The following is a 25,660-nucleotide window of genomic DNA, read 5'->3' as shown; positions in this document are numbered from 1 at the left end:
AACAACACAAATACAATACATTCTTTGCATTTGATTTACCTCGTCAGTCCAGTTCTGCAGTTTAAGGACTACAACATAGGGACAGACATTCATTTCACTCTTGAAGTTTTTGGGCAACTAAACACAGCCCCCACCCCAAAACATCCACCAACACACAATAAAAATACAAAACGAAAACAAAAAATGCTTGCCAGAATATCCAGTGTCTATAGTGACGGAAATGTCTATACATTGTCACAGTTGAGGGATGTCCATGATTTATCAGGTAGTTTAAATAGGCCACATTCAAGAGGGGCACCTAAGTCCACATACAGCAGAGCCCTGTATTTGGCACATTACTTTTGTTAGGCTTGACATAATCTTAGCGGACTTAGCTGACCTTTTTGTTATTTTGTCATTTAGACACTTGTGTGATTCTAGTTAGTTTTTTTTTCTGTCTCTCTATTCTTCCAGTGAGTGTATTATGCTCTCTTCCTCTGAAAGTCTTCCATCTTCTTCTTCCTTCTCCTCAGGGCACATTCAAGTACAAAGCTGAGAGTGACTTGCTGTTTGCGGAGCATCATAAGACCTTACTCTATGATGGCAAGCTGTCCTCTAGCATTGCCTTCACTTATAACCCTCGGGCCACAGATGCCCAGCTCTGCCTTGAGTCCTCCCCCAAGGACAACGCCTCCATTTTTGTCCACTCACCCCATGCGCTCATGCTGCAGGTAATTATGCCTTTAATGTAACATTTAGCTTGTATCGCAGGTGATTCCCCTTGGAGTTGTGATTTATATTTCTAGGATTTCCATTATTTAAATTTAAACCTGAAGTCACCACGTTGCACCGACATTAAATCAAATTTGTTCTCCACCTGTACGCCTGCTCCTTCCCTCCCACTGTTCCACAGGTACCACTCTTTATTCTTTCTTCCTCCGCGATAATGAAAGTGGCCCAGTTGGCATCTTTTCATTTTAATAGCCTCATTAGGTCAGAGGTGCAAATGTGTTGAGTTAGCCAGACTGCTGCAGCTAGTGGAAAATGCCATCCTGGTGCTATAATTATGGAATTAGCCTTCTCTTGGACTGAGATTTAGTTTGGAACTCCCTCCTGTTAATTGTGCATTTTCCCCGGTAGAGGTAGGTGGAGAACTTTGTGGATGTTTTACATATGCTGCTTACAAATACACACACCCACACCACACACACAATCACCACACACCACACACAATGCCGTTTCTTCAGTCATGTCGAGTTTTCTTTTCTCAAGCACTAATTGAGTTTTCTCTCATGACCTCTCATCAAAGACAATGCTTTGTTTCCTTTGTAAGGGAGGCTTCTGCTGCCACACAAACATACGCTCCCTACACCACAGAATAACTCTTACACACACACACACACACACACACACACACACACACACACACACACACACACACACACACACACACACACACACACACACACACACACAGCAGAGTGTGCAGTGTGAAATATGAATGAATATGTGACCTATATTTTCTTCTGCCACGCTCAAAAATTCCAATCCTATAGAGAGGAAAAACTTTTGCCAAGCCACTGTTTGTGTCGCAACATACAACAACACAGACACCAGCTCTTGCACCAGACTACCAATAAAAAGATGATCAGTTTTGCCTAATCTTCTGTTTTCAACATGTTTAAATCACAAGTCAACAAAAGATACAAAACACCCAGTATTGACAATTGTATGTACCCTCTCAAACATTCTGCAACTTTAATTTATTATGGAAGCTATAAAAATATGTTGGCAATAGAAATTTTCAGTATGAAAAGCAGAAAACAAATCAACATTTTGTTCGGTTGTGACTATGCAACTGCTCGCAAATACTTGTTAAATAAATGTTAAATATGTCAACAGACAAATGTAATTTATTGCACTTTACTGTGATTATTAGAGCGAATATCTGTGTGACACATATGCAAATGTTTGTCATGTTACATGCTAAATGGAGCCACATGTGTGTTTGTTTCGGTAGGACGTGAAGGCCGTGGTGACTCACTCAGTCCAGAGCGGCATACACTCTATTGGAGGCGTGCAGGTCCTCTTCCCTCTGTTTGCACAGCTGGATCATTGCCAGCCCTCCAGCCACGAGCTGGACACCTCCGTCTGGTAAACACACACAAACACATACACTCTTTCATGGAAAACTATTTGTAGTTCTTGTTTACCCTTCACTAAATCAGGATTTTGTTTTATTGCATCAACCCATTATGATGGTATATCAAATAAAAAGTGTGAATATTAAGGGTGTGTGTGTGTGTGTGTGGGGGTGTGTGTGTGTGGGGGTGTGTGTGTGTGTGTGTGTGTGTGGGGGGGGGGGGTGAATAAGTAATATTCTGCTGACACTTTTAAATTTTTTCCATTACAACCTGTAACACCTACACTTCACTATAAATCTTTAAACTAAGGCATTACAGACTGGAGGTGTGTAGTTTGAAAGATGTGGGAATTTACCAGGCAGGGACGGTCTAAGAAAGGGTGCCATCAAACTGCTTCATGGGAAATGTAGTGTCTAGTCTCTTTGGAACTCTACCTATAAGAGCTAGAAGTCAAGATACCTTGATCTCTGTTGTGACCTATCTTTTTGTCTCTCATCCACACAATAATAAATCACTGGAGTACCCCTTTAAATATGCTGTAAAAAATGCTGTATATGAGATGATTAGGTAAGTATTAACCTTATTTGTAAGGTGATATTGGACCCAGTGTTCCCTCTCAGATTAGAGTGTAGGAGCTGTGTGCTTAGAGAAATGGATCCTAATGGTGAACGGAGCATATACTGATCTAAAATAACATTTTATTAAGCTGAAATAAAGTTTACAATATCATTGCCTTATATGGCTTGTACACAGACTACTCATGCCATCTATTATTTTCAGTCCATTACTGCTGGCTTTACAGGTAACACTGCTGTCTGTCAACAATTGTTTATGCCTGTCTATAACATTTGGCCATACCACTGTCAAGTTTTTAAAAGCAGTTGGTTTTATATTTTCAACTTCTGAGGTAATGCTGAGCTTGAAAGCTGAGAGGCCATCTTGCCTATAAATTGCAGCGTTGTTGCATCTGCTGCCTCAAGGTGATGCTAACTAGAATCTGTCCTGCTAACACAATGGGGACACGACACCCTCATTCAATCACATTTCATGTAGGATATGCCCTTCACACTCAGGGCTGTGTCAGCAGCTTACATAGATTATTGTCACTGTCTAACTCATGTCTCTCTCTCTCTGTCTCTCTCTCTCTCTCTGTGTGTGTCTCTGTCTCTCTCTGTCTCTCTCTCTCTGTCTGTCTGGTGGCCCTCTTAGCTGCACTTTGCTATCCTTTGTGATGGAGCTCTTGAAGAACTCAGTGGCTATGCAAGAGCAGGTCCTGGCCTGCAAAGGCTTTCTCGTCATTGGCTACACTTTGGAGAAGGTGAGACAAACACAAATTGGCTCAGCTGGCAAAGAAATACACGAGAGAGCCATCCTCCCATACCAGTAGCAGCACATAATGAACCCAGTCGAGTAATAAGGCCGATCTTGATTCCCTTAACACCACAAACACACTAACACAGGCACACACCAACACCAACCCTTAATATGAGACAGACTTTGTTTTCCCTCAGCTGTATTTTGGAGGTCACAGCTGGCTTGTGTGCTTGTTAGGCAGAAGAGGAGCTTCTCCTCATCTTTCTCTGCATGTGCCCTTTCCCTCCCCTTTGACTCCTTTCACTGACAAATCATGCTCTCCTTTGTTTTTGTTTTTCCACCTCCCATTGTGGCACTTTCTGTCTCCCTGCCTGTGCTCCAGTCTTCCAAGGTGCACGTGACTCGGCCAGTCCTGGACATTGTGCTGGCCTTTTCCAGATACCTTAGCAACTTGCAGAACGGCATCCTGCTACTCAAGCAGCTGTGCGACCACATTCTGTTTAACCCTGCAATCTGGATCCATGCCCCAGCCAAGGTAACATGAATAAACACATACACACAGCAGCACATTCTTCTGCATTTGGTTACATTTAGAAAGATGGAGATAAGCGTGTACACATGTAGATAAAATACACACACACACACATCGGTTACTATATACAGATGTGCACACTCACACAGACCTGCACAGTCATAATCACCCTCTCTTGCTCTGTATGGTTTTGCCCTACTTTTTATTTTCAGTGTTTCATAGTTCAGCTCAGAGTGCAATGTTATCCCTCCACCTGTGACTCAGTGACTGCTATTTAAATGAGAATGACTTGCCTATAACCCTTGGGGGCTTAGAAGCCTCTACTTTCTTCTCATAGGAACTAAAAGCTAGGACACACTAAAACTAGATTATTTCACTCAAACTAAGAAGCAAGCGTCTGTGTGTATGTGTGTTTTCATATGTGCTTTATATTTTGCAGGTGCAACTGACACTATACACTTACCTGGCAACTGAGTTCATCAGCACAGTGACCATCTACAACACCATTCGCAGGGTGGGCACTGTACTTCAGGTCATGCATACACTGAAATACTACTACTGGGTTATCAACCCCCAGGATCGCAGTGGAGTTGTACCCAAAGGCCTTGGTGAGAGTGCACATAAATTACAGAAATTTACTGGATATATAATGTGAAGCAATGGTGGCACCATACTGATGTATTCTGTTCCCATTCCTCTTCTGGCTCTCCTTTCAAATATATGTACAGATTTCGCATGCACATAGAAAACTATGGACGCACACATACTTTTAAAAGAAAAAAATAGATTGATCGTTTTCTAATTTCATCCCTTATACTTCTGAATCACGCTCAGTGGCTCATTTTATTAGCTACCTTCAGCAGCCATTGTTTGCTGTTTCAGATGGTCCGAGGCCAAACCAGAAGGAGATCTTTTCTTTGCGAGCCTTTCTGTTGCTGTTTGTCAAGCAGCTCATAATGAAGGTAAGTTCATGATGCCAAAACCAGACAGACCAGTGATATGTGTCTTTTCGGTGTACTTGCTGGTGCCCTCTGATTGCAATGGAGTTGGAGTTTGATTGCTAATGGTGCCAAGAATATCCACTATGCTTAATACCAAACCAGCTGCCACATCATAAAACAGCAAATGCAATCAATTCAACCAACAATTCAATCAATCAGCAATCAAAACATTATTTAACCTAGTAACTGGTAAGTGGGAAAACTAGATTTTATTGAATGGATCTAACATCTATAGATTCTGTATGTAATAGGGGCAATAAAACATTGGGGACCTTTGTGAAACAACTCTGAAATAAATTGTGCAATTATATTCTAGGATCATGGAGTGAAGGAAGACGAACTGCAGAGTATCCTCAACTACCTCCTTACCATGCATGAGGTAGGCATGTGTGCTGTTGTTCATGCAGCACTGACCAGCAGAGAACTCACCACCAGATGGCAACATAACACAACTGTACTGCATTCAGTCTTCCCACCATCTGATATGCAGAGCTAGAGCAATTGCTGTTGCTAAAGGCATCATCACTGTTCCTTGTTATTTTTTCAAGTCTGCCAGTTAGAGGTCCTGACAGACGTGGTTGTGTTTACAGTGGAGTGATGCATAGCAACTGAATCACTCAGATCAGTCAGTAACGCACTGAACCATGTCAGAATAAAGAGTGATTACAACATTGTCTGGAAAAAAACACCGACATGTAGTAGCCCTTCATTTTATAGAGCACATATTGCAATTCTTTAGTTCAGATGCTTTTGATGTATGTATTACAGCTGACTAAGAGGTTCTCATAATTTAAAATATGCCCTAAAAAGCTGACTCGCTTCAGCCTCATTAAATGCAGTATTTTTCCCACTGCTCTCCTTGAATGCCAAAATAGCCTCAAGACCCTTCTTCTCTGTCCCACAGGATGACAACCTCATGGATGTACTGCAGTTGTTGGTGGCTCTGATGTCTGAACATCCTGGGTCCATGGTCCAGGCCTTTGACCAGCGCAACGGGATTCGGTACTCATTCATCACTGTTTTTATTATATGCAGATTAACTCTAGTTTTGTTTTTGCTTAAAATAAAATGGTCAAAGATGGAGCTGATTATTTTACATACTAGTTTTATGTAACACTTTATATTGTGGATTATGTTGTCTTTTTTAAAATTTTGTTTAATTAAAAAAACATAACTGTATACATTTCTATAACTATTGATTTTAAAATATCTTTTAAAAAAAAGTAATTTGATTTGATTTAATGTTGTTTTTTCCCCCAGTGTGATTTACAAGCTTTTGGCCTCAAAAAGCGAAGGGATAAGAGTGCAGACACTCAAAGTAATGGGCTACTTTCTGAAACACATGCCACAAAAGTAAGTACAGTCACAAAGCAAAAAATCTTTGCCACTGTTTTCCCACAGTATAAAATTGTAATTTGCACACACTTTTAACAGTTATAAAAGTAATAATAATAATAGAATTATTAATAGCTGAGAGGGAATAGAATTTGTGAAATTGGTCTGAATTTCTCTGTAGTTTCTTATACTAGCTTTTCATTTTTTTATGTAGATATATATTTTTTAAAAGACCGTGTTAGACTCTTTAATGTTCTTATAGGGAAAGACTGTAAAATAAAATAACTATAATAATAAAAGTGTGCAGAAAAATCTCATCATACAGCTACATTTAAATAACACAATTAAAACGGGTTCTGTTAATGGGAATTCTCTATCCAGTTACGGACAAAAATAAAAAATGATCGTGTATTTACCTACCCTTTCTTTGTTGTTATTTTGACCATTCTTTTGATGTATACAGTATGTGTCACTTGTGAGCAGTCTTTTTCCCTAATGAGTAGTCAAATGTTCAGTTGTGCACAAGTGTTATTTTGGATGGTAACGTGATGAGAGCTAGTTCATATTGAAAGCCGTACATCACTTAATTTTCACTAATAACCACCAGTTATAGTGTTTGCACCCTATGGTGAAATAAGAGTACCAGAAACGACTCTTGCCCTGTCTTGGCAACATTTTTTAAGCCCTGTCATCCAGATGCGAGATTGACTGCAAACAATCCTTTTTTTGCTGAGCTACAATGCTCAAATTGAAGTTGATCCATGATCAGAGATGAAAGTGACGAAGACTCTTCTGTGAAGAACTGCTCTTACTTAGTCAGCAGGGTTTCTCTTTTTCATTTCCTCCATGTCAAAAGTCAGCTGGAGCTCTGCTGATATATGCTGCAACAGATTCCTATCGCTGCAGTTATTTGACTCATCAGAAACTCCAGATTTTGCCCATGTCATTTCTCAAAATGTACGATATTGCAGGACATTCTCAATATGATTCTATATGGCTTTTCAAAAATAAATTAGTTGTGGTGTTTCAGTGCGTTTGTATAACAGGTGCTACATTGCATTCTATGGTTTGGCAAATACTGATGTTTACTGACTGACCTTTGACCTTATAATTTTCTGATCAGGAGGAAAGCTGAGGTCATGCTGAGTCATGGCCTCTTCTCCCTGCTCACCGAACGCCTGATGCTCCACTCCAGCCACTTCACCATGACAACCTATAACGTGCTCTTTGAGGTCAGTCCTCTGCAGACGCATACACACTCCAGGCCTGTGCTTATAGGACTGAAATAATCCTCATAGACAACAGTTGCATACAGTAATAACCTCTGTGTGAAAGTGCATGGCAATATTTATTTTGTTGATCTTTCTTTATCTAGTCTTTTTCCGTTTATTATGTAACATGACAATTTAATTTAAGTTTGTTGCAATAATAAATTGTATGGCTGACCACCTGCAGAAACCTGATTTGTCAATTATGCAGCCATATACGACGCAATGGTGAAACATATACAGAACTTTGTGTATCCATAGTGTGGTTTGTTTCTCTGTTATTGTTAAGACCGATGTGGATATTTATGACTTGAATCCCCGCTCTGTCCCCTGGTAGATTCTTACAGAGCAGATCTGCACTCAAGTGATCCATAAACAGCATCCGGACCCCGACTCCACTGTGAAGATTCTCAACCCACGTAAGTGCCTCCTCTGCGCCACACTACTCTCCTAAATCATTCTCTGCAGCATACCCTCTACATACCTATTGCTCCATACTGCACTAGAGGATAATCCCCCATGGAACTGTGCGATCGCTATATACAGTCAAACAAATGAACGACATAAATTTTGCAGCCAGAGGGTATTTTCATACAACCTAACGTCAGATGTAAAGCTAGCATGAGGATGGTGCAAACGCTTTGTGTGACAAATGTACACACATCTGCTAGTTTTATTGGAAGTCTGTATCATGTAGTGTCAGGATTCATTTGCATATAAAGGAAAGATAATTGTAATGAAATTGCACTTAATCCAAAAAGTGTTGGGTTTGTGTATGCATTTAATAAAATATTTAATTGCATTTAAGTGTATTAGGAGTTTTTGTTTTAAACTAATTCTAATTAGGTTAAATCATATAATGTTTATAAAGTATTTATATGTATTTTGCGGATGTTACAATATTTCAGTATTATCTAATTTCTTTTTTATATTTTAACATCTGACTTAGTGTATCGTGTCAATATGTAATATATGTATTATAATTAAAAATATAATTTAAATATTAGTATTGCTCAAAACAGAAATTTACATAGTTTTGAACAATATTTATGACTTAATGTAAAAGTAAAGCTTATTTAAATGCACACATAATGTGCATATCTGTGTGGATCTACGGTTTTACTATATATATATATATATATACACACACACACACACACACACACACACACACACACACACACACACACACACAGTATACATTCAATCTGTATAAAAATATATATATTTTTTTATACCAGTGCATCATTACCAGTAGGCTCATTTTTTATATGCGGCAGCGTAACAAGCTGAAACTGCAGCTCCAGGCTTTGATCAGTGTTCCCATCTTATGTTTTCAGGCCGTTACTTACCTCCAATTTCACGTCAGCTAACAAAATCTTTTCATATGCTGAAATCTTATGTATTCATTTCAACAAAGAAAAGAAAACATCCCTCTCTCTTTTATACTGGTGCTTTGACACATACATGCACCTTCGTGCACACACTTGCAAAACAGCTTTAATCAGTTTAAAATCCAGGCACTTGTATAATCACAACCAAGGTTTACTTCCAACCAGCCTTAATCTGACAAGGTCCTGCTGTAGTCACACATTGATTATCTTAAGCCTTTATTGTGTTAAAAACCCTCCTACCCAACCATCCTAGACAGGCGGTATATATCATTGAAACCTTGTATGGGTTTGTACATGTGAGCACATTCTATGGAACATAGAGCGGTGGTCTGTTTCTCCTTTGCCGTGCATTCTCTTGATTTAATCTGCGACAAACTCCCAAAATGGCCCCCTGATTGCAGTCTTTAGTAACGTCAGAGCCAATCAAACAAACCGAGGAAGTACTGTTTCCCTCAAATTAACTCAAGGGAAAGGAACCAAGAGCAAATGGAAAAAAGAAGGGAATACGCCATCCCTCCATCCTCATTCCCGGTACATGCTGGGGTAATTTTCTGGCGGTAAAGGTTCAGCGACTCATAATTTGAGTGACTAAGGCGTAGAAACAACACAACCGTCTGCCGGGGCAAGGGGGCATCGGTTAGCGCCAAGGTCTGAAGAGACAAGTGAAATCCAAGCCCCGCCGTCTCTCTACTCAAAGCAAATGGACACTGACATTGTCTAGATAATTCATCTAAACAGTCAGTCTCCTCGGTTTAACCGAAGCCAAGCCTTCCAGAAGGGCCTGTGACTCTGGATCTCTTGTTTTGAAACAATACCAAAACCATTAGAGTATGATAAAGATCAATGGCCTGGACTTTTTTCTTATTCTCCTCTGTTCTGTTTTTCTTACCACAGGCACAGATTTTCAGGTGTGTACAGCTGGGAGTTCAGATAGTTTGTGACACAATGATTTGCACATGTTGAGACCAATATATGATTTAGTTGTTGATTTGTGCAGTTTCCCGGGCTTCTGCCGCAAAGCAAGTTTTATTTCCAAGCCGAATGTTTCCAAATCCATTTTTTTTTATTACAGTACTAAAAAACACAACTTGCTACAGTATAATGTATTACATTACAAAAACATAAACATACATTCTGAACAGATAAGATGTATTTTGATATTTTTTTGGCCGTGCTAAATGAATTTCTGTAACTGTAAAAACATTTTTTGCTCAGTCCTGAAACAGAATGTGTTTGTTTCTGTTAATATTTCTAGAAATTCTGAAGGTAATAGCTGCTCTGCTGAAGAACTCTCCCCCATCCCCCGAGAGCATGGAGGTGCGCAGGGTCTTCCTGTCAGACATGATCAAACTGTTCAATAACAGCAGAGAGAACCGCAGGTAAGACTTCGACCACTTCACAGGATCGAGATGTACATCACACACTAGTCCACGCGGTGATTACATGCCAGTGGGATTCACATTCAGCCTCACATGGCCGTGTACTATTTTTATTGTTTCAGGAGCTTGCTGCAGTGCTCGGTGTGGCAGGAGTGGATGCTCTCTCTGTGCTTCATCAACCCTCGAAACAGTGAGGAGCAGAAAATCACAGAGATGGTGTACGCCATCTTCCGCATCCTGCTCTATCACGCCATCAAATATGAGTGGGGCGGCTGGCGCGTATGGGTGGACACCCTGTCCATCACCCACTCCAAGGTCAGAGCACTCATTATATCCATTCATGACACACACACACACCCACACCCACACACACACAGGTTAGACATAGCCTTGTTTATCTTTTTCTGTGGATCTTCTTTTATCTCCTCATCTGTTTCATTTTTAGTTTTTTTTGTGTGTGCTACATTTGTTTCTTCTCGTTTTACCTCACACACTCTTTATCTCTCTCTAATAAACACAAGAACATAAACACACACACACACACACACACACACACACACACACACACACACACACACACACACACACACACACACACACACACACACTCACTCACATCTTGCTTCAGTATTGTCAGCCTAAACATTCACCACATGACTGTAACCGTAACCCTCCTACCCAGTTTGATCCCAGCCAAACGGACAGAAGTATTCAGTCAAAGCCATCAGCTCTGTCACCCATATGTTTAGTTTGAATCTGACATAATGCAGTTCATCAAATAAGAAATTAGAGAGCATTATCGTCTGACCCTCTAACTCACAACGCAGGCTAGCATAGTAATTGAACCTTGCCTCTCAGTGCCCATCAGATTAAGCTATGGAAGCCGTGCAGTGATTATAATTTAAAAGCTAGTTGCAGTATAAACCAATGGGAATGAGTCCACCAGCCCTTCCACTCTTTATTTATGTATAGAGTCTCTTTCTTTCACGTTGCACAGATAAAAATAAACTTCTGGCACTTCTTATTTCCAAAAGTTGAATTCAAAATACTGCTTTAGAAATTCACTGTTGATATCATATTACGCCACTCTATTCCAAAGCAGTGAAGTAATTGAGGTTGGTGTCAGATTGTGGTCTGGGGGGTTTTTAAGCCTGGCAGATTGAAGGTTGAGTTAAAGAAGTGCTTGTGATATGAGACGCTTCACTGTAGCGTGGAGATGCTGTGAGTGTTGGCGTCCAGTAGGGGGCACAGACAGACTGCATGGGAGATGATCAATATGAAGGCAATAGTTAGCAGGATGGTTGGTGTGTGTGTGTCTGTGTGTCTGTGTGCGTGTGCGTGTGCGTGTGCGTGTGCGTGTGTGTGTGTGTGTGTGTGTGTGTGTGTGTGTGTGTGTGTGTGTGTTTTTTCACTGTAGAACTGTCCTGCAGTGAAAATAAAACATGTATAAATTAAGGTAAATAAGGAAATTTAACACATTGGCAGTCAAGGACAGTGATGTAAGACAAAGATGAGGGCAGACTGTGTGTGTACAAAAGCAGAGGTCTGCATACTGTACTCTATTGTTCTGTCATTACATCACAATTAAAATATTCAAAAACATTTTTATTATCCCTACTTTACTACACATCTGGTCTTTAATATAACAATTCCATTGCAGCGTAATATTTCTGTTGGACAGAAAAAAATACATCGTAAATAATATTAGTGTAAATATAATAATCAAAGCTTACGATGTACCTTTTTTACGAAGGATTTAGTTTCCTCCTAAGCTTTTGTTTTGGTTATATCTGTTCTTATACTGCAGTTTATCGGGGTCTCACTTTGCAACGTAGCAAAGTGTCTTGTTTGGTGTTGTGTGCAGAAATTGTTTATTGTTCTTTGTACATGACAGCCTGTAATTGCCTTTTTTTCCCTATAATTGCACAAGATTAATGCTGTTTCTTCTGGACTGCAGTTACAATGCCCAGCACTCGTCTAACAACAGAATTTTGCCTGTGTGTGTTAATAAACCAATGCACTCGTAAGATCTGAGATATACACACACACACACACACACACACACACACACACACCTTCACACACACACACACACACACACACAGTGCAAGGACCCCGTCTGTGACTCGGATAGTTGCAGTGGATGCTAGCCACCAAGATACATGCATCTGCTATAAAAAAGCTAAAGAAACTCAATTGCAATTTTATTGTCCCGTTTGATAGATTTCCTGCCACCTTTGTAGCACCAAAGCTGTTTGTCACTGTTGCTCTCTCCTCCCACTGCTGCAGGGCTGTGTGTGTGCGCATGATTGTGTGTGTGCGCGTGCACATGTTGTCTGTGTTTGTGTGAATGTGAGTTACTAGGCACATTTTCTTTTTGCCCTCCTTTCCTCTTGGGCTCTAGGAAGCCCTTCTCTGCGAGCCCATTGAATATTCATCGGAACCGTGCAAGAACAATCAGAGAAACAAGGCCTCATAAATACAACCAGCCCACTGGGAGCCTCTTGATAAGTGCATATGTGCATTCACAAATACATATTTGCACACTTCTCCTCTACATAGACTTTATGATTTAGTTTGCTTTGTGTCAGCCATGGTAAAGTTGTCAGTTTGGCACATATAAAGATAATATGCCTTATGATGAATGCATGGTTTCCTCTTTGCTGCATTATTGCATTTTGCATCTCATACTTTTGATTCTTTTAAATTTTTTGCCCTGCATTTAAGATAAATATATTATGTAGTTGAAAAGAAAAAGAAAAGTTTCCCAGTGTAAATATGGAATATTTGAGTTTCCCATTTCTGTCCAGAGTTCAGGCCCGTTGCTCATATTATTGGCTCTACAAAACTGTATTCATTGACACCTGCCAGAAACTCGTGATCAAGAAGAATGAGCAACTATACTTGTCATACATGAAGTTTCGATTTGTTTATCAGTCAACAGAATGACCATATAGACCATATTTTGTATCTTTTTTTCGTTTTTGTACAATTATACCAACCTTTTCGTAAAATGTGTATTTTATCCTTACTGGAAATGGTATAAAGACTTGATTTGTGCATTTTGATTAGGTCCATTTCCTTTCTCATTGTCAACTTCAAAGTGAGCTCAAACAGCTCTTGATGAATTAAGATGGCGAGTGCGTGCGTGTGCGTACGTGTGTACGTGTGTGTGTACGTGTATATCCTTCTATGTCAGTCAGTCATTAGGAAGTATGTGTATCTGCATATGCATCTCTGTGAATAGACAGATGTTCCTGCAGGTGGGCACGCTGACACAACAGCCCTCCCACCCTCAGCCCACACACCCACCCAAGGTGCCCCTCGTCCATCTCTGCACACAAATCAGTTTGAGAACAAGGAGATCTCCAAAAGGGAAAGATTGGGGCGTGAAGGTCCCTCTGTCCTTCAGACTCCCACTGTCAGCTAACTTCATTATACCTGTCAGGCGTTTTACCACAAAGATAAATATGAGCATAAATGAGCCAACAGATCTTTAACTTCTAAACATCATTGTATTACCAGCTCATTATGTGTATTATATTTTGTCAAGCACATTTTGAAGAATTAAGTTTAATGTAACTAATCATCTTTTTTTCAGTTTATGGTGAAATGCAGAATAGTTTGTCCATGTAGCTTTTGCCCTTTGGGGTTATTGAGACATTACACATACAGGTGTCAAGCTGCGGTTCTTGGCAAAGGGTTTCAGATAGATTCATTGACAAGTAGACAAAGGAATAAGAAAGCCAATACTAGACAATAGCCATGCATCAGGTGTTGTCTATACTATCCAATCACCAGTACAAGTATCCGTGTGTTTGATCTTTTTGATCTTATCTTGTAATTCTCAAATTAACATCAAAATCAAATAAAATATATAATAATCAGCTGATCAACCTTGTGAATTTTACCCTTTAGCTTAAAACTATTTTAGTGTACAGTAGCCTGAAGGATCCTTGTGCAACCTTGTCTTCCTACGGTTGTGATAGAAATTGCAGATAAAGACTGTATACATATTACTGGATCAGATGGGCACGAGAAAACTAAGAAGAAAAAATGTTTTTACAAGTAGTGAGAAAGGAAGCGAAACCACACAGCCAGCACTGCAGTAGCAGATGACATTGATTTCGGAGGAGGAATTGCATTTAGCTAATCGGATTAGAGCCATGCTGCCCTCCCCATTTCCCCTTTGTTTTGTGGTTGGTCTCTATCTATATATCTAAATGGGGACTCCCAGGCTCCTACTGTGGGGGTCTCTCAAGATCAGCGCTTCGCCACCCTGACCTTAACAGTTTGCGGTGTGGGGCCTCTGCTTACTCCAGATCAGTTATACAGCATGGACAGGAGGACAATGGAAGTACTAGGTTTTTCTATTGATTTAGGTTGTTTTGGAAATGTGATCGCAGGAGTGCAGGAAAAGAGGAGATTTTTTATTTTTTCATTTTTGTGATGCATTTCATTTTTAAAAACTATTGTGGGAAGTGAAACTATTGAAATGTCTCTTTGTTTATGATATTCTTTCCCCTTCCAAAGCATTTCAAGTCTTGATCTGGCCGTGCTGCGTCCAGTTAATACCATGTTACCTGTCACGTTAGGAAAGCCCACCATGTTTTTGTACATTACCATAACATTTTTCCATACCCCACTGAGGCCAGGCCGAGTCATGGAGTAGAATGAAATTAGATTAGATCAGCGCTGATGTCCAAGCCACCCAAGGCAGTTTCTATATATTGTAGCAAGGCTAAACGCTCTTTTAAAAACCACAGAGACATATACTACCTCTGTCTAATGGTAACTGGATCTGTTACTGAGCCCCATTTAAGGCCTACATACATCATCTTAATGTACAGACTGAATCCTGAATCTATGACGTTATGTTTCGGCACTGCTCTCCCGCATAATTTCCATAGGAGTGCACTCTGAATGCAGCCTTTTAATTGCTAAAAATGCTAAATGTCAAATTAAGCTCAAACTAATGGGGTAGAAGGTCTTGCTGTGTGATCACTGGGAAAGAGGGAGGAAGAGAGAAAGAGACAGACTACTGGCGCATTTAGAACAGGCTGTGCACTCAGAAAACAGCTATGGATTACCAATCACTGCTTCCCACTACAGAAGATTAATGAGCACCCGTGTAGCAGGCTAATTTAGAACAATAACGCCTAATTAATTACAAATAATCAGGTTCTTTCTCTTCCTTTCCTTTCTTCCACTCTCAATGACTCACTTTCTTTCTCTTCCTGCTTTGCAATTTCTTTTATATATTTTTTTCCCCCTTTTGATCTCTGGCTTTCTCATTTTCTTTCTTCTGTTTCTTTCTCTCTCTCTCTCCTTCTGTCCAAATAGCCTCAGGTGAAAAAGCAGAAAAGTGGGTCTAGTTTCATCCCCCCTCCACCACCAACCCATCTTTGACTTTCTGTCCTCCAAGCTCAGTGATTAATGCAGGGTCTTAAATTAGGCGTGGGAGGATTTGCCGATGCTGGACACGCACTCAGCACAGCTAGCAGACACACACTAATAGTATCTACTGCTAATCTATGTCTGCTTACATGGATGGGCTCTTCCTCAAATGCCACTGCAGACCATTGTCCTTATAGACTAGCAGTCTAGTCTACCCATATCAGATCTAAGAAGACTGATGGAGGTTAATAGGCTGTGGGCAGCTGCACATAAGAAGGAGGAAAAGTTTAAAAAATGGCACAGTTAACCACAAATGGTCCCTGTGGGTAGATGTAGTAATAAGCTCACAACTAAAGAGCATTTTGAGAATATTTTGCTTCCACGATGTAATCAGTCCAGATCCAACAGGATGTTGGGGCACAATGGGACACATGGTGAGATAATTAAATGGCTGAAAGTGTAAACCAGTGGATATCAGTTAAAATGACATGAGAAAATATGTGATGGCATTGGTTGAAGTATTTCTGTATAACTATTAGTCCTGCGAAAAGTGTTTAGTTTAACAGGTGTATGACGTGTTTCATTAATGGTTGGGTGTGTAACATTTAGGAGGATCTATTGTCAGTAATTATATGATAATTATTATCATATAATTACCTGAAAATATGAACTGTTTTTAGAATGAGCCATTCCCATTTACAGATGCAGCGAGTGCTTTCTGTGGAGGCTGTCATGTTCAACCACCATGTTCCTACAGTAGCCCGGAACAGACAATCCAAACACTGGCTCTAGATAGGGTCGTTCACATCTTCATGTGTTTCGCGGCCACTGTATTTTCTCCCTCGCGCTTGAAAAGGGAATGAGTTGTAGTCTGCAACTACACTGCTAGATGCAACAAAATCCTACTCACTGTGATGTTTAAATGTCCTATCAATAAAACATTTATTTTAATTTGGGTCTTATTTATGTACTTTTGGCTATAGTTCCAATGGGTAGTAAGAAAATTATAGTCAACAAGTTAGTTGGCCGAAATCTGGGAACATAGCTTAAAAAAACCTTTTTGGTGCACTCATTTTCGGTTTTACTTCCAAATAAAGTAGTATAAATAATCTGGAAGCTGTCTTGTTCACCACTTGTTTCATATTCTGACTACTCGTTTCTTGCACTGTAGCAATGTTGCTGTGTTCTCTGATCTAAGCCCTTACTGTAGTCAGTAAAATGTCATAATCGATTGAAATTGTAAGAACTTGGAATTATCCTTTGATTAAAATTATTACCAATTAGGTAGATTGGTAATAAGACCAGAAGCATTTCATACATTTCAACATATACTCTATACTGTTGTTTTTGCAGGTAACCTTTGAGCAGCACAAAGAGAATCTGTCCCGTATGTTCCAGCAGTACCAGCGTCAGGAGTCTGCAGGCTCTCAGAGCAGAATCCGAACCATCTCTGGTGTCAGCCAAAGCTCGGAGACCATGGAAAGCGTAAATGGGCCAACTGCAGAGGAGACGGCGCCTTCTACTGTCATTGAGCTCACCGTGGACGAGCTGTCCCAGAAGTCCCCTGGCTCAGCATCTAGTTCAACCGTCACCTCCAGTCCACTGGAGGCTACTGATGAAAGCGGACCCGCATCCATCACTGTGTCCAACATCCTGGCTAGGGCTGAAGAAGAAGAGCAGAAGTTGGTTCAGCAGTCTTCCAAGGATGTCTTAGATGATGGAAAAGAGACTGAAGCCCCTGTGACACAAAAAACCAGTGAAGAGGAACAGAGCATAGAGACCAACAAGCAGGAACCAGTTACAGAGACTTCTGCTGACAAGAGCACTGAAAGTCTACAAACATCAGTGAGTGACCAGCCAACAGATGACAAGAAAGCAATGGAAGTGATTAGAGACTCTGCTACAGCATCTGCGAGTGATGATAGAAAAGCACCTGTAACAGATGAGGAAAAATCTGAGGGTAACAAAGGTGAATCATCAAACTCTATGGCGGAAGACTCTTTGAATGAAGCAGATGCAGAACTGCCAGTTGTTTCAGAACAAGAAGGCAAGACTGACCAAACGTCCCCTGAGGCTGCGGCCTGTCTGGATAACAGTGTGCTGGGTGGAGCCTCCGTCTTCAATGAAGACCTGGTTGACGTGTCGTCCGTGAGTGACCAGATCAACCCTAGTGATGCTGATGATAGCCAAGAGGAGTCCTCCTATGCCTCTGCTGCCGCCGGCGACGAAGGGGAGGTAGAGAAAAAGGAAGATAAACATGAAGACGATGAAGGTAAGAAAAATTATGAGATGAAGACAGATGAAGAAAAAGATGAGGAGCAGGAGGTTGGAGTACAAGAAAAAACAGAAGAGAGTGAAACTGAAGAGAAACAGGTGTCTGGTTCAGAGAGTCAGACTCCACCGGCTGAAACACCTGAACAAAGTATCCCAGAACCACCCAAAGAAGAAGTTAAAGATGAACAGTCTTCCTCCACAATTGAAACCGCTACTGCAGACCAGCAGGCCTCAGATACCACACCGCCCCCTGCAGCCCAAGAGGATCAAACCGTATCAGACCCCACCTCACCTAGCCAGCCTTCAGAGACCACCGGCACCACAGAAGAGGAAACCCTCTCGAGTTCCGCAGACAGCAGCAGCAGCACCACCGCCTCCAACTCTGGCACCCAGAAGAGTGCAGACTCTGTCAACAAGACCAAAGAGATCAAAATTGCCAGACTGGATGTGTCCAATGTGGCCTTAGACACAGAGAGACTTGAACTGAAGGAGACCTCAACAACAGTACGCATCCTTTTTTTCTTTTTCTGTTTTTTTTCTTTTGATATGTTCTACAGAATTGATAATTTCTCAGTTCTGTGTCCTTATCTTAAAACGTATTATCTCTCTGTAGGAAACGAGCCAAGGCCAGCCGGCAGCAGCAGCAGCAGGAGGTTCTTCCGGTCAGCAGAGAGAGGGCAGCACTTCGGCCCCTCGTTCCACCATGTTTCGTATCCCAGAGTTCCGCTGGTCCCACATGCACCAACGCCTACTCACTGACCTGCTCTTCTCTATTGAGACAGATGTCCAGATGTGGAGGAGGTAGGGTAACAACCCGCTGACTCTGACTTTACTGATGCTTTAGCTAACAATCATTGTGTTAATTGACTAATGGAATAAAGATTTATTGGCTTTTTATTCCTCTGAGGAGCAGACAGAAGATTTCATCTCACAAGCTTTCTCCTAATCAAGTGCAGCATGTCTGGAAGAGTCCTTCATAAGTCTTTGTTTTGTTACTGGGGAGATTTTACTTCAGATTTTTGCTTGTAAAATTCAGTGTATGTTTCTGTGTATACAGGAAGTACTTCACATTATAGACTGTATTATTTACCATGTTTCAAAATGAGGAATTTCTCTTTGCATATTTACTATGTTAAGCGCAAAAAAGATTACCGCCAAGCTATATTTGTAGTAGCCACAATCTTTCCATGAAGTAGTACTTCAGATTAAAATACAGTTTAAAAGTCTCTATGGATGCTTTGAAATTCATTCCCCATTAAGGACGCTTGATGACGCATAGGAAATGTTTCGGTAAAGAAAGGACATGTAATAAATTCTTTATCCTTGAATGTTAGCAGTTGCCAGTAACTAGATAGAACAATGAGACGGTGTTATTCTACTTTGTGTTTTGTTAAACGAAGATATGTTTTTGTCCTCTCAGTCACTCCACAAAGACAATTTTGGACTTTGTGAACAGCAGTGAGAACGTCGTGTTTGTCCACAACAGCATACACCTCATCTCCCAGGTGGTGGACAACCTCATCATGGCTTGTGGAGGCATTTTACCTCTGCTCTCTGCTGCTACCTCTTCCTCTGTGAGTCGTGTGTGTGTGTGTGTGTGTGTGTGTGTGTGTGTGTGTGTGTGTGTGTGTGTGTGTGTGTGTGTGTGTGTGTGTGTGTGTGTGTGTGTGTGTGTGTGTGTGTGTGTGTGTGTGCGGCGTGTGCGTGTGCGTGTGCGTGTGCGTGCGTGCGTGACATTTTATGTGTGTGTACTTAACTGTGGCTGTATATGTAGTTGATTGCTCCAATCACAGGAAGTTATCCATCCACATTGACCTTTCCCAATCACATTAGACTACAGTTAGCTGCCTCCTAACATTGTTAGTTTGTTTTTGTGTTGTCTGATCTCAGTGACTGTGGCTCTCTTTCATGATTCTGTGTCACTTTAGTGGCCTGTCTAAGAAACAGGTTGATGTTCAATTCCATTATAATCCAGTTGTGTGTGTGTGTGGTCTGTAACCAAATTTAAAGCTGAATGTAACAAAATGCTCTGCTATTAAGATGTTTGTCAGTATAGTATATACATACATTTTTAAATGCATTTTGTTTTTTTGGGCAATTTTTAGAAATATTTCTTGTTTTTCCCGCTTAAATGTTTATTGGCAGATTATTTTCTACAATAACTAATAACAGTAACAAAAACAATCTTTAAGGGAATACATTCAGATTTTTTCCATCATTCATGCACTCGTTTGGAATTTTTCAGAAACATTTCTTATATGGAAAGTAATTGTAAATGTTTTGAATGTAACGGCTATTTAGGAGGAGGAGTTACTACAGGTCAAGAAGGATTTTAACAGTTTTTAGTTTAAAAAAAAATCCTTTTTCCTTTTACTTATGTTAGAATAAAGGTACTCTTTTTCTTTATATGTATTTTTATTATTTATACCAAGTAAAAACTCTTCTTGTAGTTTTTATATACTTAATAGCTTCTAAAAATCAACCCATATATACAGGATGAACAGTTAATCTCCCCCAAAAAAAAAAAAAAGGTTTTACTTTTACTATTACTTGTGTAATTACTGTGTAAATCTTCCTCTCTCTGCTACCAGCATGAGCTGGAGAACATTGAACCATCCCAAGGCTTAACAGTGGAGGCTTCAGTCACCTTCTTACAGCGCCTGGTCAACCTTGTGGATGTTCTCATCTTCGCCAGCTCCCTCAACTTCACGGAGATAGAAGCTGAGAAAAACATGTCGTCAGGAGGCATCCTCCGACAGTGCCTTCGCCTTGGTACGTATGCTTTCCCATATCCCTTGGACTATGACTTTTTATTTTATTATTTCTAAAACAACTCAATTGAATTGAATATGAATTGAATGCATTCTTATTATCTTGTCTCATTTCTTGAACCCTGCAATGCAATTTTTTTTGTTTAGCTCTCTTTCTACTCATCTGCGTCCACTCTCTGAATTTTTATCTCTTCTTTCCAAGCCCTCTGTCCTCCCCTGTTCATCGATCCAACCCATATCAGCCGGCAGTAGCCTCTTGTATTAGCCTCAGTCATGGCTCCCTGTAGCCTTTTCGACCCTCCTTTCTGTATTCTCTTTCTTTTCTGCCGTCTTCCTCTCCATCTCCAGCCGCTGCTCTCATTCCCTCGCGTCTTTCACTCTGCTCGTATCAGCTCTCTCTTATCTTGTTATTATAACCCCACTCCATGGCAACACTCTAAAATGGCTGCTATCATGATATAGTGAGTTCTACATAATGGCCTTGGCTGTACTGTACTGCAGTGTAGCCCGAGGCCTTTTTCTGCCTTCTGTTCCAGGCTATTACAGTTTCCTCTGACAGCATCAAAAGCCAAGCCACGCTCTAGCTGAATAAAATATATTGAAATTCTTCCATTATTCATTTTATGTAGTGCACCTAGAAAACACTGATCAACACAGTCACACACACACACACACACACACACACACACACACACACACACACACACACACACACAGAATGGAAGTGGTGCAATACTTTCTACACTGATTTAAATAATTTCTTCATGCTTTGTTCTATATATATATATATATATAATGGTGCATATCAAGGTATCAGTTTTTGCTTTTAGATGCTCATTACAGTGAAGGTCACAAACAAAAAGGCTTTCAAAATGGAAACTTGTTACAGAAAGAGCACTCCTCCTCTCAGATATAAACTATGTTTGTTGGTGTTGGGGTTTTACAGGAAAGCGATGCCACCCTACTACAGGTCCAGTTTTAGAAAGCAGCCGTTATGAAATGAATATTTGATGAGGTATGCGCTCCCCATTGCTGGCACCTAATCTGATTTTGGAAGACTGTAACAAGGTTTTAGCATCTCCACCCCTCCCTCCCCCTCTCTTTTTTATAAATGGTCGTATGAAAGAGTAGTCCTAATGGAAAAAGCGAGCCCATTTCCAGACGGAATAATTCCCTCCTTCGTAATCTAAATGGCTCAGAGTTAGCATTTGTCAGTTGTCAAGTACAGAGTAGTGGGGGTTGGGAGAGTCCTCAACAGAGGAGCTGCACATTAGATTACAAATGGTAAGTGTGCCAGTTTTGAACCCGCCTAAACTTGTCGGACCACAAGATTGTTTTGCGACAAAGGACGTATGTTGCTGCCTACTCAGCAAGTGCACACCCTAGCAGTGTCATTTGTTATGGGAGCTGCTCACAGTGGATGTGATTCAAGAGCACACCCTCGCACTGTGACCTTGGGAGGAGAGGTGGAGCAGGGAAGAGTGAACGATGCTGCCAGAGTTGGCCAGATCACTGACCTTGTCGTGGCCCCACTTTTTCTCCTTTTTGTTTTTGTCTCTCTCAGCTCCTGTTGTGGTCTTCTTAGTTTATGAGCTAGATTTTCACTAAGATTTCTCTGCTTTTTGTTCATTTGTGTTTGTAGCCACCTCTATCTAGGGACTTAAGCATAATGCTTCAGCATATTTCTCTAAAAATTACTTTATTTATATGATGTCACATAATATCTCTTTCCCTGTCCCTCCCCAGTGTGTGCTATGGCAGTGAGAAACTGTCTGGAGTGTCAGCAGGTTCAATTCAAGCATAACACAGAAGGCTCAGCACGCAGCTATACAGCCATGCCCAACACTATGCTTGGAACTTCCAAGTCTTCAGCCGCGCAGGCAAGTAACCAAAATCATCTACTCACTTAATTATTTTGCACATTTTCTACACTTCCTCCACTGTTTTAAATTTGTTTACAATTGTACATTGTAAATCTCAGTAATCCACTCTCAGGCTTATACTAGTTGAGTTTGACACCTGAAAACCGCTTCCTTTGCCCTTTTCCCATACTCGATAGTAAACCCTGAAGGAGCTTTGTCCTTTGTCCTGCTCACCATCAACAACAACCAAGCATTATTGCATTAGCTCATAGCTTATTATATTACCACACAGGTTGCTATTTGTGACACTGGGCAAGGCCTTTTCCCATTGCCCCTTTGATTTGATACAGTGGCTTCCAGTAAAGTCATGTTGTTCTTCCCTGAACTGGGTGTTAAAGCTCATTTATAATGCAGTGGCTCCATAGAAAAGCCATTATGTTAAGGACATGATCCCAGGAGGGATAGCTTCCCTAAGCTGTGAAACCTAACCCTTCTCCATGAAGTACACAGAGATTAATAAACATCCCAATTGATGTAAAAGTGCACGTACTGCTTGCACTTCACTTGGAGACAAAAATACATTCCAATTATAATGGTTTGATTTTTATGCAGAGTCCTGTGGATGCAGTGACAGGTGGAATGTCTTCAGTCAGAGACTGGGACCGGCTTCTTCAGGACATGGACATTAACCGCCTCAGGGCTGTCGTCTTCAGAGATATTGTGAGAAAACCCATTTATGTAACATACAGGCATAACATCCATGAAATTACTCCATTAAACATTGATTTCTGAATAAAACACTTGCACAGGTCGTTTAGTGTATGTTGTTTGTTTCAGGAGGACAGTAAGCAGGCTCAGTTTCTGGCTCTCGCCGTTGTCTACTTCATCTCAGTCCTCATGGTATCTAAGTACCGCGACATCCTGGAGCCCCACAATGACAAGAAACACCCTCAACGATCGCAGTCTGCCAGGAGCACAGGTATACAGCTGCTCCAAAGAAAGAAATCATCTGAAATATTATCGGCATAGGAAGATAAAACTGCAATTTGTAATGCAGTCTTTTTCAAAGCCCTGTATAGAGTACGGCCTCTTGTCTTAATGTCACACCAGGTTACCTTCTCAGATTATTCATTCGAATCATTTTTATATACATATACTATACAGTATTGCTCTAGACAGTATTTAATCTACAACAATAAAGAGGAAACTTGAGAATGAATTTAGTGCAGCAGGATTTAGTTTTGTCTTGTTATTATTTTCTGTTTTGGGTACCCCAACTTCAAGGTTGGGAACCACTGTAATCAATCTCTCATACAGTGTGGCATTACTTCTCACATTTCTTCATTATTTGCCTTTTCTTAGATAGCGGTGCCATTTCTGGTGGGCTAGAAGTGGAGAATGGTGTCTCTCTCCGGCGGTATGATTCTGGCATCGGTGATGACCATACCTCAACCGCTGCAAGTGAGGCTGATCTGTCATCCTCTGGCATGACTCACGGTCCAGACGCCATCTCAGAGGCCTTGTCTACACTGTCATCAGAGGTCAGACCTTCTCTGCCCACTGATTCAAAGGGCAAGAATGTGAAGGATATCCTGCGCAGCCTCGTGAGCTCCCAAGCTGATGATATCATGGTGGATCCAAATCTGCTGCCACCAGCATTTCTGGGAGTGGGCGATGTGGGCAGAGAATCATCACAGTTCCGCTCATTTGATAGGTGAGGGCTGAGGTTCAGACATTGCTTGATATACACCACTATATACTACCATGCTATATAAAGAATTGTATTTTCTGCTTTGGGGGGAAAAAATCTGGACTAAAATTCCTCTAGTGTTGACATGGGTGCAGACCTGACAGCTTCATCAGTTTCCAGGAGCCCATATGGTGTATATACACTTGATTCTCAAGCTTCACAGTTGACAGTTTCATACCATTTATCCCAACATATCTGCAGGGGACTTTTGAAAGTCAGACCTTGAAGACATCTCCCCCTTGGTATCCTCAGAGGAGGCTTTGGTGGATCTTGGAAAAACATTCTGTAACAGAAACCCTTTTGAACTGCGGAATCTTAGTCTTTGAGTCTTTTCCCCCTTCTCCCATTGTTCTTTTAGCTGTCGATGTAGGTCCTCATACCAAGCAAACCGTCTTACAAAGAACCTGTCTTAAGGAAAACAGGAGTCATGTCTGGGATGAAGAGACAGAGAAACAAAGCTGGCAGGAAACGGTTTCTTCTCACAGTGTCACTGATATTTAACGACTTTCTTTTTATCTCTCCTACTGCTCGTCTTTCCCTGTCTAATATTCAAGGCCGTTTCCTCCTTTTTCTGGCATAAAAGCTGTATAATTTGCATTACCCCTGGAGGTGCAGGGGTGAATAGTCAGGAGTGAGGCTTCAAACGCGGAGCCGGGTACTGAAGCCACAGACGGGCCCAGGTGAGAGGGGATGGTCACCGGTCTGGTTTGCATTTGGAGCGTCGATTCTGAGACAGACGTTCACAAGCGGCAGAGGGGGGAGAGGGTGGTAGAGACTGAGCGAGAGATGGGAGAAGGGAGAAGGGGGAGAAAGAAGTCTCCATGGGGGTGATGTCAAGTCAAGGTTCTCATGTACTGAAGAAAACATTTCTCTGTTTCTCTGTCTCTCTCTCTCTCACACACACACACACACTCATACACTCACACACACTCACACTCACACACACACACACACACACAGAGGCTGCCTACCCCCAACTGTGGGAATTCCACGGCATCTCTGTGATCGCGTGTCTTTATCTGAGGAATGCTTTGTCAGGTCTCAGGGCGCTCCTCATATCAGGGGGATTAGACTGGCTCCTGTCCGCTGAGCACACTCAGTAGGAAGAGAAGGACGTCAGGAGAGCTGGAGAACATAGACTAACAGCTTGCTCGCTGCCTGTGGGAGCCTCTTCATGCAAGGTATACAGCCCAGGCACAGACGGCAAACTTTACCCTAGCTGCTTTTTAAGAGGAAATAAAAGCCACACTGAGGGTGTTA

At 41.1% G+C, this 25,660-nt stretch overlaps 1 protein-coding gene across 8 annotated transcripts in view; it reads left to right on the top strand.

Annotated features, from left to right (window-relative positions):
- lrba (LPS responsive beige-like anchor protein) overlaps positions 1–25,660 on the top strand; it is a 185,419-nt gene that overhangs the window by 34,912 nt on the left and 124,847 nt on the right. For 7 of the 8 annotated variants that reach the window (XM_051384753.1, XM_051384755.1, XM_051384759.1 and 4 more), the window contains exons 9-29: positions 513–710; positions 2,000–2,133; positions 3,333–3,441; positions 3,820–3,972; positions 4,409–4,577; positions 4,852–4,931; positions 5,287–5,349; positions 5,875–5,972; positions 6,231–6,323; positions 7,429–7,537; positions 7,911–7,992; positions 10,223–10,346; positions 10,469–10,661; positions 17,097–18,521; positions 18,631–18,818; positions 19,438–19,591; positions 20,609–20,789; positions 22,535–22,668; positions 23,263–23,370; positions 23,488–23,629; positions 24,013–24,364. In XM_051384753.1, coding sequence (XP_051240713.1) covers positions 513–710; positions 2,000–2,133; positions 3,333–3,441; positions 3,820–3,972; positions 4,409–4,577; positions 4,852–4,931; positions 5,287–5,349; positions 5,875–5,972; positions 6,231–6,323; positions 7,429–7,537; positions 7,911–7,992; positions 10,223–10,346; positions 10,469–10,661; positions 17,097–18,521; positions 18,631–18,818; positions 19,438–19,591; positions 20,609–20,789; positions 22,535–22,668; positions 23,263–23,370; positions 23,488–23,629; positions 24,013–24,364 — 4,289 coding nt within the window. The remainder of the gene's footprint in view (positions 1–512; positions 711–1,999; positions 2,134–3,332; positions 3,442–3,819; positions 3,973–4,408; positions 4,578–4,851; positions 4,932–5,286; positions 5,350–5,874; positions 5,973–6,230; positions 6,324–7,428; positions 7,538–7,910; positions 7,993–10,222; positions 10,347–10,468; positions 10,662–17,096; positions 18,522–18,630; positions 18,819–19,437; positions 19,592–20,608; positions 20,790–22,534; positions 22,669–23,262; positions 23,371–23,487; positions 23,630–24,012; positions 24,365–25,660) is intronic. The other variant, XM_051384754.1, reaches the window with a different exon arrangement.

This window comes from Dicentrarchus labrax, unplaced genomic scaffold (assembly GCF_905237075.1).
Source record: "Dicentrarchus labrax unplaced genomic scaffold, dlabrax2021, whole genome shotgun sequence".
NCBI lineage: Eukaryota > Metazoa > Chordata > Actinopteri > Moronidae > Dicentrarchus > Dicentrarchus labrax.
This window is presented reverse-complemented; position numbering and strand designations above follow the sequence as displayed.